Source organism: Vigna unguiculata, chromosome 7 (assembly GCF_037176805.1).
Source record: "Vigna unguiculata cultivar grain cowpea cultivar isolate G323 ecotype 2 chromosome 7, ASM3717680v1, whole genome shotgun sequence".
In the NCBI taxonomy this organism is placed as follows: Eukaryota; Viridiplantae; Streptophyta; class Magnoliopsida; order Fabales; family Fabaceae; genus Vigna; species Vigna unguiculata.
Genome location: NC_140798.1, coordinates 40,859,090 through 40,876,902, shown reverse-complemented (window position 1 = coordinate 40,876,902; position 17,813 = coordinate 40,859,090). Strand labels below are relative to the sequence as shown.

Genomic DNA, 17,813 nt, shown 5'->3' with positions numbered 1-17,813 from the left:
TTTAAATTGTAATAGGCACAAGTATGTATTAGAATTTTAATGATTTATTTTTACTTTTAAAACTTCACTGTTTTTTTTTTTTTAGTTTTGTTTAAATTCCTTTTAGGATTTTTACTTTGTTTCACATTTTTTTTCTTCAATTAGAAACTACAACTTACAAAATAGTAAAGTTTAAGACATTTTGGACAAACCAAATTTTATTTTTGAGTAAATGGTTTTTTTTTCTTTTAGATTTTTTTCTTTTTGTTCATGCATGATATTTCTTCTATTCGAGTACTACAAGAATTTTTATAATTATCAGCAAAATTCTTAAAATGAAAATAAATTCATTAGTATTAAATTTATCAACAAATTTTATCAACATATATTAGAATTTGAATTACTGACAACAATATTCACTGATGATGAATTTGTTAATCAAAATCATCGATAACATCCGACAGTAAATTTGAATTTGTATTATTGACAAATAATTTATCAATAATGTATTTGTTGATAAATTTCACCAAAAAATAGCATCACACTTTCCATTCCAAATTTTTACTAATTCATGTAAAATACGTTGGTAATTATATGTATTAAAATTCATCAGTAAAATTAGTTGATAACTTATATTTTTTATTACCAATGGATTTTATGTCAGTGAGAAAAGTGACAAATTTTCTACCAAATCTAATGATTTTTTTTATACATTAAGTGAAAATAGGTAAAAAGAAAAAATTAAAGGAAAACAAGGAAGAGGAGGAGGAGAAGCTAGAGCAAGTGGTGGTGACAACGACAACGAGACACAACATTGGTGGAAGGGAAACAAATTTTTCAACAACTTTGCAGTTAAGTACTTCTTCATCTGAAGTTCACAGCAAAAATTATGAACATTTCAAATTTTTTCTACACCAATTCTTACCAAAACAAAGCTTGTTCAAATATGGGCCGTGTGACTCGAAAACTAAATACACATTAATTGAAGTTCGCAAAAAAAAAATGACGCAAGAATCAATTTCTATCTATTTTTATTGTAATTTTTCAAAAACAAATATTGGTTTTGAATTCTTAACTATATTGTTTGTTTTTTATTCAACAAAGTTATATGGTGTTCTTAAATTTTGGTTTAATTTTTTAAATTTTTTTAATAGAATGTAGGAGTTACTAAAATGAAAATATGTTTTTTAAAATTTCATAATGATTATGGTTTGATAAAAAAAAATGGTAGCCTATAGACTATGGTTATTTTTCATTAATCCATAGTCTATTATGAAATTTAAAAAATAAAGTTTATAAGCTATTATTTTTTCAATTTTAGACTGAGTTTTTTTATCCAACCATAGCCTATTATGAAATTTTAAAAAGATTAAGTTTATAGACTATTTATAAATTGAGTTATTATATTAGAGAGAAAAGAACTTATAAATTGAGTTATTTTGATTTTTTTATAGAAAAGGCAAGGAAGAGGAGAAAGAAAATCCATGAAATCATGTACATTTCTCTCACTTTTTTTAGTTATGTTGAACAAATAGTTGAAATTTTATTTATTTATTTTTATTATAGATCAATGAGCTTCTATTATGTCTCCTTCAAAGTTCATTATAAGTTAACCAGGTTTAGCTTCTTTCCATACCAAAATTTATAAATATTTTTAATTCAACTTAATTTAAACTTGTAAGCCACATTTACAAATAAAATAAACCCAACTTAATAATTGTAATATAAATGTATATTATCAACCATTATATATTGACGGAACATAGTAGTTTTTATTCTTGTCTCAATACACTAATAAGTCTCCTATCATTTAGGAGTCAAGGTCAAGTGTAGTTTAAATACTTTTTTCTTTTTTCACCATTTTTTCGAAGTATTTTTGAAGGATAAAATCGTAATGAAACTTCTTGTTTCAAAACGGATAATACCTCGAGAATCCAATAATTGTTTTTAATGATAACTGCGGGACGGACTTGAGTTGGATCGGAACAATTCTAACAAATTTGTAAGTTAATATAATAAATGAGTATCGCAAAGTTTTGTTAAAAAATGCTACATTAATGAAACAAATGTATCATGTAATGATTAGCTTATAAGTTAATTTTAACGATGCGAAGAGAATTTGAATGTAAAGATAGTTTAATTAAATAAAGTTGAAGTTTTTGACTAAGTATTATGTATTGATATGTTATTGGGGGAATTAGTGATTAATGTGGGTACATGCAATGTATAAAAAGAAATAAAATAAAAAAGGAATGGTTGATGGTTATGTTAGGGGTACAGCTACGGGGAAATGTTAGTTGACTTGATGATTAAAGTATATAAGTAGTGTGGTGTGGTGTGGGTCACTGCGCGACCATCATAGTTCAAAATATATGAATAATGATATTTTGATTTTTTTTTAATTTATTATTTTAATCACTTTTAAATTGTTTATTTTATTTTTTTTAATGATATAAGAATAATTGAAATAGTAAATTAAAAAAGTGATTCAAAATATCGATTTTCCACGCTTTCATTTTTCTGCAAATTGGTGAAATAATACTGATCTCACTGGTCTCCCATAGCGTGCGCAACTTGCAACCACGTTCCAATCCCAGTTCTCACTCTCACTCATCTAACAAACTACAATGTCAAACTTCATTTATCTGCTATACCCTTTGCAAATTGATATGTTTAAAATGTTTGAAAACCTAAAACTAACATCTTTTGCAAAAGTGTGAGAAATTATTTGATGAAATGTTAAGTGCCCCACTCCCACTAGATTGAATGTGTTAGTGGTTATCGAACTGAAATAGTAAAGTAAAAAAGTAACAGGTTTAGGCTTTTACTTAAAATAAGGTTCGGTTCTTATGGAGAGCATGTGGAGACATTAAGTTTGTTCGTCGCATGATTCCAACAATCACAAACACTGCCTAATCATACATATCATGTAACCGAGTTTAGTGGCCAGCTATTTGCCAATTCTTCCACTTTTCATGATTTCCCGGGATTTGCACTATTAATTCGTACAAAATTATTTTAATTTAAGTATTCAATTTAAAATGGGGAGTATATAATAATAATAATAATAAGTATTATTAAAAATGTCACTTCTAATTTTTTATCCTACTCTGGAATGAAATTATCCCTTTTAATACATAATTGTATGTATTCTGATACACTTGGCACAGTTTAATAAAATATAGATTATGAGAAAACCGAGACTTTCATTCTTCAAACTGTGTATTCTAATTTGTTTACAGGATAAAAATAAATAGATTTTGTTTTTGTGGAATAATTGGTTATTTAAAGTTTAAATTTATTATTACTTGAAAATAAAATAAAAACTGATTTATTTTTTTTCTACGACAAAATTCATAATAGGATTATAAGAAAAAGAAAAGGCATAAGCGAACCGAAAAAGAAAACACCCTGATTTTATAAAAAAATATACTTTGACACAACATAAGACAAAGTACATTCATTTTACAAAATATCCTAATAGTATATATATATCTTAATTATTTATATTAAAATATTAATATATTGAATTGTCAAATGATTATAATTTTTTAAGGAGTATCAACATATTCCCTTATAAATTTACAACAGTAACTTTAATTTATTATTATATATTTTTGTCATTGTGTCTTTACATTTTTATTACATAACTAAGAAAAAAAGTAACAAAAGAGTTAATGTAATAATTATAAAGATAAAATTGTAAAGAAAACTTGCCCACAATAGTTATAAAAAATAGGTTAAAATACTTTTTTGCTCTCAATTTTCGTCAAGTTTTTTCAAATAAGTCCTAATTTTGGTGTTGTGTTCAAATAGGTCCTAATTTTCATCAATTATGTTCAATTGGGTCCTTTTTTGCTAACACCGTTTAAATCATTAACGGCCATGAACAGTGACTGTCACGTGTCATTTCGTGGTTTTTTTGAATTTTTTTTTATTTTTATTTTTAATTTTTTTAATTTTTTTTAAAATTTTTTTAAATGTACGCGTGTCAACTCAGGAGTGTGTCACATGTCACTTTGTGGTTTTTTTTTAATTTTTAATTTTATTTTTTTGAATTTTTTTTGTATTTTTTTTGAATTATTTTTTAAATGTCCACGTGTCAATCTAGTAGTGTGCCACGTGTCAAAGTCAATATTCTATATTCAATTTGGTCCCTATATTTGTTATTTTTGTTCAATTAGATCCTAATTTTTGTTAAGATTAACCAATTTGGTCTCTATAGAAGATGTGACCATATTTAATTTTTATATCAAAGTTATAATGATGTGAATTTTAATATATTATATAAAGATATTTAATAAAAAATATGAATTTTAATATAAAAATTAAATTTGGTTTTAATTTGGAGAGGGACCAAATTGGTTAATGTTAACAAAAATTGGGACCTAATTGAACAAAAATAACAAATATAGGGACCAAATTGAATTTAGAATATTGACTTTGACACATGGCACGCTACTGGGTTGACACGTGGACATTTAAAAAAAAATTTAAAAAAAAATTAAAATTTTTTTAAAAAAATTCAGAAAAAATTCAAAAAAACCACGAAGTGAAACGTGGCACACTCCTAGGTTGACACGTGTACATTTTAAAAAAAATTAACAAAATTTTAAAAAAAATTAAAAAAAATAAAAATAAAAATAAAAAAAATTCAAAAAAACCACGAAGTGACACGTGACAGTCACTGTTCAGGGCCATTAATGATTTAAACAGTGTTAGCAAAAAAAGACCTAATTGAACAAAATTGACGAAAATTGGGACCTATTTGAACACAAAACCAAAATTAAGACTTATTTACAAAAATTTGACAAAAATTAGGACAAAAAGGTATTTTAACCTAAAAAATAATTTCTCTTTATATATAACCAAAAGTAGAGACGGCTACATTTCTTTATCAGGGATATTTTATTTTAATAAATTAAAATTAATATTAAATTTTAATGTTATTAAATACATATTTTCATTTTAAAATTTAAAATTCAAAAACACACTTTAGATATTAATATGATAATGTGTTCCATCAATCACAACTATACTCTTATTTTATCCAACGCAAGTCATCCTCCTTCTTCCACACCACACAATACAAAGCCTATGTAAATAAATGTAAAATAGACCAATAATTTGTGTATAAATAAATGTCAAATAAAAATTACAAAAATAACAATCTATGTACACAATCAAGTACCAACATGCTAGGGGATCTCAACCATCACAATCCCATTGCTACTTTGTCAAACCTAATCTTTCTCTTTCCCATTACATAAATAATGATAAAATACAAATATAATATATCTATATATATATTACTATAATTCAAGAAAGAACTTGTTAGTTATCGTATATATATATTATGAAATTGGTATTCAATTAGTTATCGTATCTGATCGAAACTCTTGATACTGAAACATCGATGAAAATATTCTACCATAATTAAATTATTAAAGGGATGTAGCAAAAAACCAAAACTGACCACAATCTTTAAGTCTTGTAATTCATGAATATAGTACTCATCTTTGATAACAACAAAAAGTATAAAATTCTTTCATATAACAAACAAAATCATTTTTATTAATAGCAATGAGAAAACACACGAAAGTTTATCTTATGCATTCTGCATATGTATCACCTGATTGCGTGTTGGAACCGCACTCAACTAAACTAAATCTGGAAAATGCCTGACACTGATCTAACACATATCTGCATTCTGTTTATTTTTATAAGCATACAGAAATTTTTTCATTAATCACCCTGCAGCAATCTTCTTTTTAGTGCAGTGAAGTTTGTAACTTTACGCAAACTAATCCAAACCCTCACTGTTAAGCTGATTCATGTGAATTGGGTATACGTATACCCAATTTATCAACAACATTTACATCTTATTCATCATATGCTTTACAAAAATCATACACTGTTTTCTGTAAAATGTTAAGTGAAAATAAAAAGAAAATGAAAAATCCAATTGCAATCGCTACCATTGTGTTCCTTCAAATTCAATAGATACTTCAGAACTCGTACAGTGTCTCTGCACCAGAGATTGTGAACAAAAAACATATGTCAGGAGTACTATTTTATAGATTTTCATTATATTCATGTTAATAAAAGAAAATCAAGTCTCCAAAAGATAATTATTTTGTTAGGATAGGATCTATGTGATGACTCTGATACCATGTTAAGAGATGTACTTCAAACTTAACTTAACTCAATGTGATACTTTTAAGTTCAACTATACCTAAATTTGCCATGACTTCTTCATTTTCAATCTCTGCATCAGTGAAAGTCAGGGCTTTCTGCAGCTTCCTTGGAGAGAACACCTCAACCTCTGCCATGTATGTGGCCGTCACTGGTCTGTGGTCTGAAAATTTGAGTTCAGTCCTTCCATATCTAAGTAATCTCATTCCCAAGCCGTAAGAAAGAATACGATCACACCTGAAAGTAATCGCAAATTTTACAAAGCAAAATCATTTAAATATAAAGAAAGATTTTGCCAACAAGAGTGGTTAATTAAGAGATTGGTCAATACACCATATTAAGTGCTTTTCTAATTATTAAGAGAAAAAAAGACAATTAAATCATAAATATATAAACAGACAGTAACATGAAGCAAAATCTGAGTTAAAATAAATTGAAACATACCATGATGGTATTCGCCTCCCAACCTTTGGGTCTTCTCCATAGTATTTCTCTGAATTAATCTCATACTTATAAGTTGGTGGGAAGTTTAATGCACCTTCTGACCAACCACGAAATACACCTTTCTCCAGTTCTTTTGTAAGCTGTCATAATAAGATGTCAATAAAATACACAGCTACCACGACCTCATCACTTAAGTTCATTTTTTATGCTGGTTTTCAACATTAATCAATTTCATGGTACCAAAATGAAACACGCCATGGATAACTTGCTTCAACTTGGAAGCATGCATTGAGAATTTACAACTAACAGTTCCACATGTGCATGATTATTGGATACTGTTGTCATTTGAACACGTTATCTATGTTACAACAAGGATACGAGATTAAAATATCATCACTATGCAGTTTTATTTACATCAAATCTCTCAAAATGGTCCCAAAGCAGAGTAGTATTAAGATGAATTTCAAACCTAACTCAACTTCATAAAATCAGCTTATAAGATGAGCTATGTATTTACTTATAAACTGTAAATTGACATAGATTTCTAACAAATAGTGTAAACAATAGTTTGAAAAAAATAAATTTTAATATAATTGTTCTTTTGGGAATACTTGTTGCACATATAAACATCGAGTAAGAGTATATCAGAAACTGTTACCTGGTCTTTCTCAATCAATTTTGACCATTGCTTTTTTGAGATAAAGTCTCTTGTTTTCTCATATGACAAGTTGATACGATAATTCAGATCACCCAACCAAATTATTCTTCTGCAAAGTGCAGATAATTGGAATCAATCAAGTGGTTATAGTTCTTTTAGGCCAAATTTGTAAGTACAGAATTAAAGCATCCAGAATTAAAGCATCCAGTCAAAAGAATTAAAGGAATAATCATCATGAAAACAATCCCATTGAAAAGTCTAATAATCATCCTTTTAGTTTATCTTGGTATGTAAAACATTCACTCACTCATGATCAAGGATCTTTCTGGGAACTCCAATATCAGCAAGAGGAAATTGGGTTCTTTGATGTATTTCGCGAACATCAGCATTTCTTTTAAGTTCATCTACTTCCTTTTCACCTGCCGTAAGGTGGGTGCATATGAAACAAAACAGTGTCTGGTATATAGACATGCTGATAGATACAGATCCCTGAAAAGTTTTGAAAGTTTCTTATCATCTAATAATCACATCAACACTGATAGATATCAGGATCACCCAATATTTCCAATATAATCACCTTCAACAAAAACAAGTTTCTCCATAAATACTCCTCATTGAGAAAAATAAATTGTGTGAAAAAGTTTCTAATAATTAGTTTATGGATAATGAAGAAAGTCATTTCATTTTTTTTTCTTTCTTCTTATTTTTCTCTGTTAAAATACTTACAAAGAAACTTGTTCAAAGAGTCCAAAATATCTTCACTAAAAGTTACACTAAATAGTTGGTTAACTTGTTTGCCAAACACTAATGATTACAACATAGTGGAATCACTGAATGAGATAATCAGTAAAACGAAAGCGCCACCATTGATTGGTGCCCACACCATATATCAACCACACAATATATTACTTTATGTGGCAGTGGTAGTCCACAATTGATGCCAAAAATTATACAAGAGCCTAATATATGGCAAGCGAGTAATGCAGAAAACTTTATGTAACGAAAGGAACAAGAAAAAGGGTTCTGAGATAATGATAATGTAATGATTTAGCAACCAAACATTGCGAAGTCAAGCTGCAAAAAAAAAAAAAACAGATATTCTAAAGAAAGGGATAAAGACCTTGTTACCAATATAGCCCATAACACCGACACCAACAGTTGAGACCTTCAAATTCTGAATATGTTTACGCAAGCTACGACGAACCCATATGGTGATGAAAATCCCAACCATCTGTTTGCTCACTATCCTTACATATGATGATCTCCTTTTCCGCTTCATCAAAGCTTCAAGGTCGATTTCAGCAAGAGAACTTATGTCATCCATGGTTGGCTTGAAAGAATGGCATGTTCTGAAAGACTTTGTTGCTGAAAAGGATCTGATAGATTTAAAAGAAGTTGGTTTACTCAATGTTTGAGATAGCAAATGCAGTGGTGGCTCTGGCCAACTCAAACCAATCCTTTCAGAACTACTAATCATTCTGGATAGTTTACTGGTCTGTTGAGAAGATGGTGTTTCCGTTTTCTGGGACACATTTTCGTCACGGAAATGATTTAGCCTACTCAGCCTCCTTCCATCAGAAACCTGTCTCTGTAAATCATTGCCAATATGAGCAGCATCTGAAGCCAAGACTTCTTGTTCTGCGCTTGGCTTATCTGTCCCTCCATCAAACACGTTGTGATCTTCATCCACCGTAAGGACTTCCTCACCAACGTCACTATCGCTTTCAAGTAAAATTTCCTCTTCTATGTCCGCCACATCATCTGATGGCTTAAATTTTGATGGAGACGGAGGATCACTGAAGGATTTCATCTTTGGTGCTTTTGGTCTAACTCTATTCAGTGTATCTCGAATAATGTTCTCCCATTTTGGTACTGGTCGAGTATCTTCAGCACCAAAAATGTTACCAGGATTTAATGGTACAATCTCCTGAAGACTGGGGCATTATAATGTGTTATGCTATGTTCTGATTAAACAAGTGGGACAAGTATTCGTTTGCAAGAAGAGTAAAATTTTTGTATAAAGAAAATATATTGATTCTGACCGAAAACAAAACAGCTTACCCAAGAACATAGATATCAGCTGGTTCGTTAATGCGTAGCCAATCATCAATATCAAGATCATCAGGTGGAAGCCTTCCACCAACATTCCATGTTCCAACACATACTCTGAGAGACAAATATTCATCAGAATCCAGATGAAAGGAATTGAGCAATTCATAGCATTTAGAGTCTTCTGTTTCTAAATCAACACAAGACTTGTGCCTCACCTCAGTTCCTTCTTGTTTATATATTCAGACCTAAAAGTTAACGACTTTTGCCTCCTTAACCTTGGAAGAAATTCTGCAGTTCATTAGATATTTAGACGGTTGATAAAAACAAACAGGGAAAACATCATACCAATCTCTGCAATTGCATATATGAGAAGGAAAAAATTAAATAACCATTTGTCCCAATTGGAGCTTGTTCCCCTCTGCTGTCCCCAGAACGTGTCTGTTTTCCCCACCCTGCATACACAGATAGCAAAATCAATTTTGGCATAATCAATTTTCAGATTCTAAGAAAATTCAACCCACACGCAGAGACACACAAACACGAAGATATTTAAAACAGTCGAAAGATAGTTGTAGAGACTCACCTTCATTGTCTGAGTCAGTCTCAGGGTCATCCTCATTATCATCATCAGGGTCAGCACTGTAATCTGGCTCGTTGCTGCTCATGTTAAACCATTTCCGCATAACCACTCTAGCCCACAAGAGCTGCATGCAACACCAACCCAAAAAAGCCCATTTCAGCCCAATCCCTTTGCACACTGCCTCATTTTCCCAACACCAACTAACCCCAACACACTAAACACAACTCGTACAAGCATGCAGAAACAAGCCATGCACAACTTCAGAGAAGACACACCCACAGACATAAACACAGTACCTGTTGGTTGTTTGTTGCTGATCCTTGCTTCATCACTGTTACGATTGCCTATATGTGGATGAAGCAGAATGAGAAAGTGAAGGCAGAAACTGAACTGAGGTACCTGCAAATAGATAGGTAAGATGGGAACATAAAAAATAAAAATAAAACACATCACAGCAGTTGCTAACGTTGTCGAATTATTACCAAGTGGAAACAGTGAATAGTTGATATTGAAGCAGCAAAACTGGGTTTTTCTTACGTTTCTTTTTTCTTGTAGAGTAATAATTACAGGTATTTATTTTGACAATTATTGTTTACTTTCACATAGAGTTCTTGGAGTGAAAAACAAACACTACTGTTTACCACACCATTAGAGATTATTCCATAAGTAAAGAGGATCCAATTCAGTCGAAAAATGACATCATTGGATCGTTTATCTAGTGGCTCATATTAATCTATTTCGCATTCATACAAAAATTTTAAAAAATAATAATAGTTTAATTCATGTTCGTCGTGTATCCAAAGAAAGATGGAAAAATGCGGGTCCGTGGCCAAAATCACGGGACATTAGCAAGTTGCTGACATTAACAGGTTGCCAGTTGGAGGTTGTCCTAATAAATAAGATCAACCATACTCGCACATGTCAAACCTCCACAACACGTGGCATGCCATGGAGACAGATCTTACATAAAAAAACATTATATACGACAAGCCAATTCATTAATAAACTATGTGTATGTTTCCCATTAAATTCTATTAATCATTTCATGGTTCAAGATTAACTAATTAAACTCGAATTATTGTTTTATTTGAATAAAAAAACTGACTTTCTTCCTTGAGAAGTCTTAAATATGTTTTCTAAGGTAACCCTTGAGTGAAGTAAACGAAGAAACTTTTATTAAAGAGAAAAAGAAAACAGAGAGATAAATACTAATCTTTACGAGGGTGGATTAAATCATAATACCCTGTTTCGCAGCAATCAACACTGTTGATCCACAAGTCTTCAGGTATAATTGACACTGATTGATCCAGTTAAATTATGTTAACTTTTTTCCACATTCATCATATGTGGATTAATTAATAGACCGCGTGAAAAGCAACCAACCAATCAATGGGTGAGTCTTTGGTGAAAGGGCAAATTAGTGTTGCATTCTTCTTCAACCTAATTGGTTGAAAATGGACTAAGAAAATGCCAAAAAAGATAACTCATGATGAGATGAAATGGACGCACACGACGAAGAAATAATTGAATCACATCACAGGTAACACAATCCCTCGACCCCAGCTTTCAATGAAGGTACCAACCAGCAGTTGTAAAAAGAAAAATTGGAGAATGTCTCAGATAAGTTTTTTTAATATATTATTAAATTATAATATCATAATAAAATTTGTTCTAGAAGTGAGAATATTAAATTTCCTAGAAAAAGCGACTGAAATGGGAAAAGCCATCTTTGTTATTCAAATTTGGAATGAGTGGAAGTTGTAAAATAAGAGTTACAGTGCAATGCCCGTTTTTTCAATGATAAATTAAGGTTGTTGAAAGAAAGAACATTCGTATTTTAAACATGTTTTCATTCATTAATTCTCTGTAATAATCATTTCTGTTTCCAAATGGACTATGATCATCTTTTGAATAGCTATATTATATATGCTGCATTATTATATTAATGGTGTTTATGATTGCCTTTAAATTTAAAGAGACCACTGACAATGTTACAATGGTAGGCCTTAACTTCAAATTCACATGTTAAACCTTGATTAATTCAAATCAAATTAAATATATATTTAACTAAAAATTCACTTTCTGACATCTACTTTCTTTTGTTTACGCTTCAAATTCAGAAAAAGAAGAAAGAAAGCGTACGATGAATAAAAAGTAAAGTACCCAGAAAATTATTGCAGAGGACCAGAAACTTTAATGCACCTATACGTAGTAGTTTGAATGGAAGATCAGAAAATTTTAGTCTCTCTAGTTGGAATTATTTTTCATTTTCTTTTTATGTTCTTTGAAATCATTTTATTTTTAATTTATTTACATTGAAAAAAAAAATGTTCGCATCAGAATTCTGTTTTGTATTTTTTTTAAAAATAATAATACTTTGATTATTTTTTTAATCTATTTTTAATATATAACTGAAATCATCTTTACATCATAACATCATATTACTACAATAAAATTAAAATAGATAATCGAAGGATAATTGAATTCATGAATTAAAAAATAGGTTAAAAAAAATTAAAATGTTAAAAAAAAAATTGAGTTAATTATTTTGTGTAAAAGTTTATTAGTGTTATAGGACTTTGCTCAGGTGAAATGAGCTTCGGTGGCAACTTGTTAGTCCAATGTGGTTCCGCCAAGGCTGCTAAGGTTCATTATTATTATTTTATAAAACAAATCGATTCTTATAGTTTAATTTATGAATTGATGCAAATTTTATTTCTTAAAACATATCCCAACATGTTTTCAACATTATTTTAATTTTTCATCATTAATACATATACAGTAATAATAATAATAATTAAAAGTTATAATAATACAACTAACAATATGAAATTTAAATTTGATCGATAATATGCAAATTAAGACGACGTGACATACCTTACCTTCGTTTCGAATCTTGAAAATAAAAGGAGAAAAACAAACTAAAAAGTTTAAAATTTTTATTTTTATTTAAAATAGAATTTTTAAAAATTCGTAAAAACAAAAGTTCCATTGATGGAGAAAATGGGATAGTGGTGTAAATATTTTGTTCTCATTTCTATTATCATCTTCAAGGAGGCACATGCATATCATGTTCAGACATTGACTTGGATATGTCCCACACCCAATCATTTTTTTCATATCCATAAGCACCAAGCCATTCGTTCCCAAAACAAAATTGGCCCAAACACTTAGATTTTTAGGTAACAAAACTGATCAAATTGTGTTTCAGATAAAAGACCATATTTGTCGTCACTTTTTTGTTCTTTTGTTTCTGTAGCACTCTACCTCTTTTATAGTGGAAAACACAAATGTCTCGCATAATTGCACATAATTGGTTATGATGTAATAATAATAATAATAATAAAAATAAAAATAATAATGATGAATCTATAAAACTTTGAGGTAGCTGGCTGAGTAATTGAATTTGAAAGGTGTGTATATATTCATGTAATCACATGAGAGAAGAGTGTGTGTCTAATTTGTAGCCAAAAAGAAAAATCACATGTTCATGTTTTGTTTGAGTTATTATGAGATTTTTTTTTTTATCAACTTTATTTGGAATATCCACAATTGAAGGAGTATTTTGGTTTGGAAAGGATAAGGGGTCCTAATTTTGAGGAACCCATTAATTTCGATTATTAAGGCAATATTTGTGTTTCATCACACATTAAAAATTCTAAATTGTTGTAACGAACATAAAAGTTTAACAAATGATTCGTATTCATTCATGACATGCCTATGTTAATGAGTTTGTGCAAGTTAGAGAGAACAATATTTATGGGTTCGGGTATTTTGACCACTTAATCCAACCTAAACATATTAAATTAATTTCACTTAACCTTTATGATGAGATTATGAGTTTTGTATATGGAATCTAATATTTAAATAATAATCATAAATAAAATAATACATGTAATACAAGTTATTACTGTGTAGTGTATATAATAATTGTAACTATTCATAGAGCTTTTACGAAAATATAATATAACTATCCTTTATTATTTTTAATTCTAATCCTTATATTTATTATATATATTATATATATTACTTGTTGTTAAAAAATTGTAGGCACTAAGTTTTTTATAATAACTGTTTTTACTGTAAATTTAATTTATAATTACATGAGAAAAAAAAATAAAATACAGAAGTGATAAAAAGGCTGTCGCTAATGCTCCATACAAAAAATAAGAGAAAAAGTATAGATTATATATATTTTATTTACTTCAGTTTTAAAAACCCATAAATATAATAAACTACTAATGAAACCCACAACTACGGGTGATCGCGAAGAACTGAACAAGAGTGGGTGGGACAATTATTGATAAAGATATAACTCATTTATTCGTGTACTCGCACCAAATTCGTAAAGATATAACTTTCTCAGCTTTGTTATCTTTAAAGGTTGCTTTTAAAATTGACAAATAAACTTGACATTTAAAAATAATACTAATGTTATAAATTATACTTTTAAGATAGTACTTTTTATAATTTACACCGGTAGTTTTATATTTGCAAACCACCATAATATATTGATCGGACTTATGTTGGTGTTTTATTTTTGATATACAGTAATTTAAAAGTAAAATTATAATGAAAAAGACAACCCTGTCTCTAGATTAATTTTATCTAAAATGAACCTTGGCTTTCTTTTGTGGTATATATGATATGATCACCCTGAACCTTTATAAAAGAAAGATATGTATGCATTTAATATCTGGAAATTTATATTTGAAATTGTTGAGTGAAATTTAATATCTGGATTGTTCCATCAGTAAATTATTAGACAAAATTAAATTAACATTTCATATTATTTCTCTTTCTTTCTAAACGCAAAACATTACAGGGGTCCAACTAACACGAGAGGGGTGAAACTCATATCCCACTTTTTTCGCCCAATCAATTAGACTAAAGGTTATGATTAATGTCACTTATTCTTAATTTCAAATCACAAATTTAGAAGGTCATCGGAGTGACTTTGATCGAAAGCTACTGGACATGTTGTCGCTTGGATTTGAGTAATTACTTTTGATAATTATCAACAGATATAAAAAATGTTGGTAAATATTACTAACTGCTTTTTTAGTGACGAATTTTGATTTGTTGATAAAAGTTGATTATTCACAAACTCTTTATGTTTTCGACAAATTTCAAATCAGCAATAGATTTCTTGTTTTGTAGTACTAGTCTTAGTAAAAAGGTACGAGTTCAACTTGTTGAACTTAATAAAAGGTGCATAAGACATTAAGTATTTTAATTTGTTTACCATTAGATTTATATTGCGTATTCTACGATTCACGTGAATTAATAACATAATGAGATAGATCGATTCACGTAACTCTAGAAAAATTATTATATTTTAATATATAAAAGACAAAACTTTAATTTTTATTTGATTTTGTCGATCATTTGATTGATTCAAGTTTAAATTCATTAGTCGATATTTTTACATTTACGCGTATTTAATATTCATTAATTGTTATAATTTATTAGGAAGTTAGAGAATGATTTTTTTATACTTTTTTATTTAACTTTAATATATTTAATTAATGTGGATCTTAATTTCATGTTCTTCAATTATTTTAATTTTGTTATAAATATTAGACTCATAGATAAAAAATAATGTAAAAGTTAAAATAAGATTAATGTAATTTTTTTTTAAAAATTGTCTTTGTGGACTGATCAAGAAACCCGAAAACGGATCATCATAAGAGACCAACTACTAAAACTAACCAACACTTATTATGTTTGTCATCCCATTTTTCATATAGGTTAATAGTTAAAGATTTAAATCCTAATAATTTATATGCTTAACTAAATAAGTGTTGTTTATTTATAAAATAAAACATATAATTAATTATTGATAATATTTTTGAGAAAATAATAAAAGCAATCATAAATTAGCTTAATTATTTTTTTTTCTATTTCGTGTATTTTATTAAAAATTTTAAAATATAAGATGTGACATACATATTATATTTATTTTAAAATATAATATTTATAGATTTATGCGACAATACATATATATTAATATATTAAAGATAAATTTAATGCTTTCAAATATATATCATCGCTATAAATTTAATACATCATTTAACTTATTTAATTAATAAAAAACATTTCATATATATTGTCGCTATGTTTATTATATTCAAAAGAGAATTTCATAATGTTTGAAATAAACTCACAAGTGGTCTCGAAATGTAAACCCCACAAAAGGATAAGATTAACCGCACCAAATTTAGACAAACCGACGATCTAGCTTGTTATGAAAACTTAATGTTTTTTGTATATCTCCTCTCTTATAAAAGTTTACGATAGAGGAGATATTTATGTATTTATTTTTTTGTGTATTTTAATAATAATAATAATTTTTAGTTTTCTTTTCTAAAAAAGTGTTCTCTATAAAATCTGTATAAGAATAAATTAGGTAGGCAATTAACAGGGTCCGCGAAGTTTGTATAAAATCTGGAATTAAATGACATTGTTGGTGGAAGAACAAAAGTCGTATTTTCCATATTCAATCACGTATTCATTAATTGTTTTACAGACAGATAAACTGATAAAAAGCGAAAAGATTATGATGAAGAAAACGGAGAAAAGTAACATCGTACCTCTGTACACGAGATTAAGTTACAGACTGAGGAAGTGTAGTTGCTGCTTCTGATTCTGCTGCTGATGCTATCATCACTTTCCGGCTTCTTCAGGAAAACGAAAAACTTATATTGTGCTTAAGCTTAATTGAAGAAAAAACTTTACATATAAATAGAGAGAAAAAAGAACCTTACTCTTGTCGGTCCAGTGTTTTCTCTCTTGCGTATGTTTATTGTGTGTCGGAAGAAAATGTTTTGCTTAATTATTGACTCATGAATATAAGGAACGGAGTGGGAACATCTCTTTCTTTCAACATCTTGTCGATTTGACTAGAGGCTGCTGGTACACGTGGCTTTGCTTTGTGTCATAGGCGCCGAATGTAAATCCAGAAAAATTAATTAAAAATAAATGTGTGGTAGTTTTTGTTTGAACAAAATATAGAGGTATCTCTCGCATGATGTCAGCACCAGGCAAGGAAAGGAATTCAGAGAAATAATGTTAGAAATCTAAGATTAAGAATAAGTTTTACATTAAGTAAAAATAAAAAAAATAAAATATTATATAAAAATAAAGATTTGTAAATTTATTATTTTAAAATTTTAGATTAAAAATGGTCACAATTTTTTTTATATGATTGAATTTGTGTTTAAATTATACTGTGTTTTTCGGTAATCTACAATTATCTCGTGATGAAGATTAGGTAGATTAAGTCACAATTTCAGAATAAAATTTTGAGTGAGACAATTATTGAGGAAAAGATTGTTGTAAGATACTATCAATTATTCTGTGACGATAATCAAATGATTAAATTACAATCAAATTGTGATGCTTAAACCTTAAAACTCTTAAATAAATAAATAAAATGTAAAGTTATGCACAAATTAACAACAATAACTTTTAGTCTAATAATAAATGCTTGATTCGACAAACAATTTTATGATAATTATACAAGTTTCTGTTGGAGTTTCCATTTCTTGCAACAATTTTATTTTGTTTGAAAAAAAATTGTGGAATATTTTGAAATTCTCATATAAATTGACTTTCAATTGTAATATAATATCAAAGAAAATTAATGGATGAAGCAAATACTTATTATCTACTTATATGATTAGCATTAAAAAACTTTTATTAACAAAACTAATTATATAATTTTGGGATTTTTAAAACACATTTTGGTCGAAACTTCACAAATTGAGATACAATGTTCCATAACTATCATAACTATCAATCTCAACATCAACGGGGACCTCACTGTAAGTGCTTAAAATGTGCGAAAAAGAGTAAATTTTTGTTATTCTTGTGATATCCACAAATATTGATGACTATTTTTTA

General features: G+C 28.5%; 1 protein-coding gene across 2 annotated transcripts; it reads right to left on the bottom strand.

The window, feature by feature from the left end:
* Positions 1 to 5,667: 5,667 nt before the first annotated feature.
* Positions 5,668 to 16,739, bottom strand: LOC114192016 (type IV inositol polyphosphate 5-phosphatase 3-like). Of its 2 annotated transcripts, XM_028081549.2 has the most exons (13): positions 16,676 to 16,739; positions 16,502 to 16,588; positions 10,205 to 10,307; positions 9,912 to 10,032; positions 9,718 to 9,780; positions 9,544 to 9,616; positions 9,338 to 9,442; positions 8,397 to 9,210; positions 7,584 to 7,765; positions 7,277 to 7,385; positions 6,619 to 6,758; positions 6,215 to 6,411; positions 5,668 to 6,007 (listed from the first exon to the last, which is right to left on the bottom strand). In XM_028081549.2, the coding sequence occupies exons 3-13, from the start codon at positions 10,235 to 10,237 to the stop codon at positions 5,988 to 5,990; spliced, it is 1,857 nt and encodes a 618-aa protein (XP_027937350.1). In that variant the 5' UTR covers positions 10,238 to 10,307; positions 16,502 to 16,588; positions 16,676 to 16,739; the 3' UTR covers positions 5,668 to 5,987. The 2 variants fall into 2 exon arrangements, with proteins under 2 accessions (XP_027937350.1, XP_027937354.1); XM_028081553.2 differs by lacking the exons at positions 16,502 to 16,588; positions 16,676 to 16,739 and adding an exon at positions 10,391 to 10,588.
* Positions 16,740 to 17,813: the final 1,074 nt, after the last annotated feature.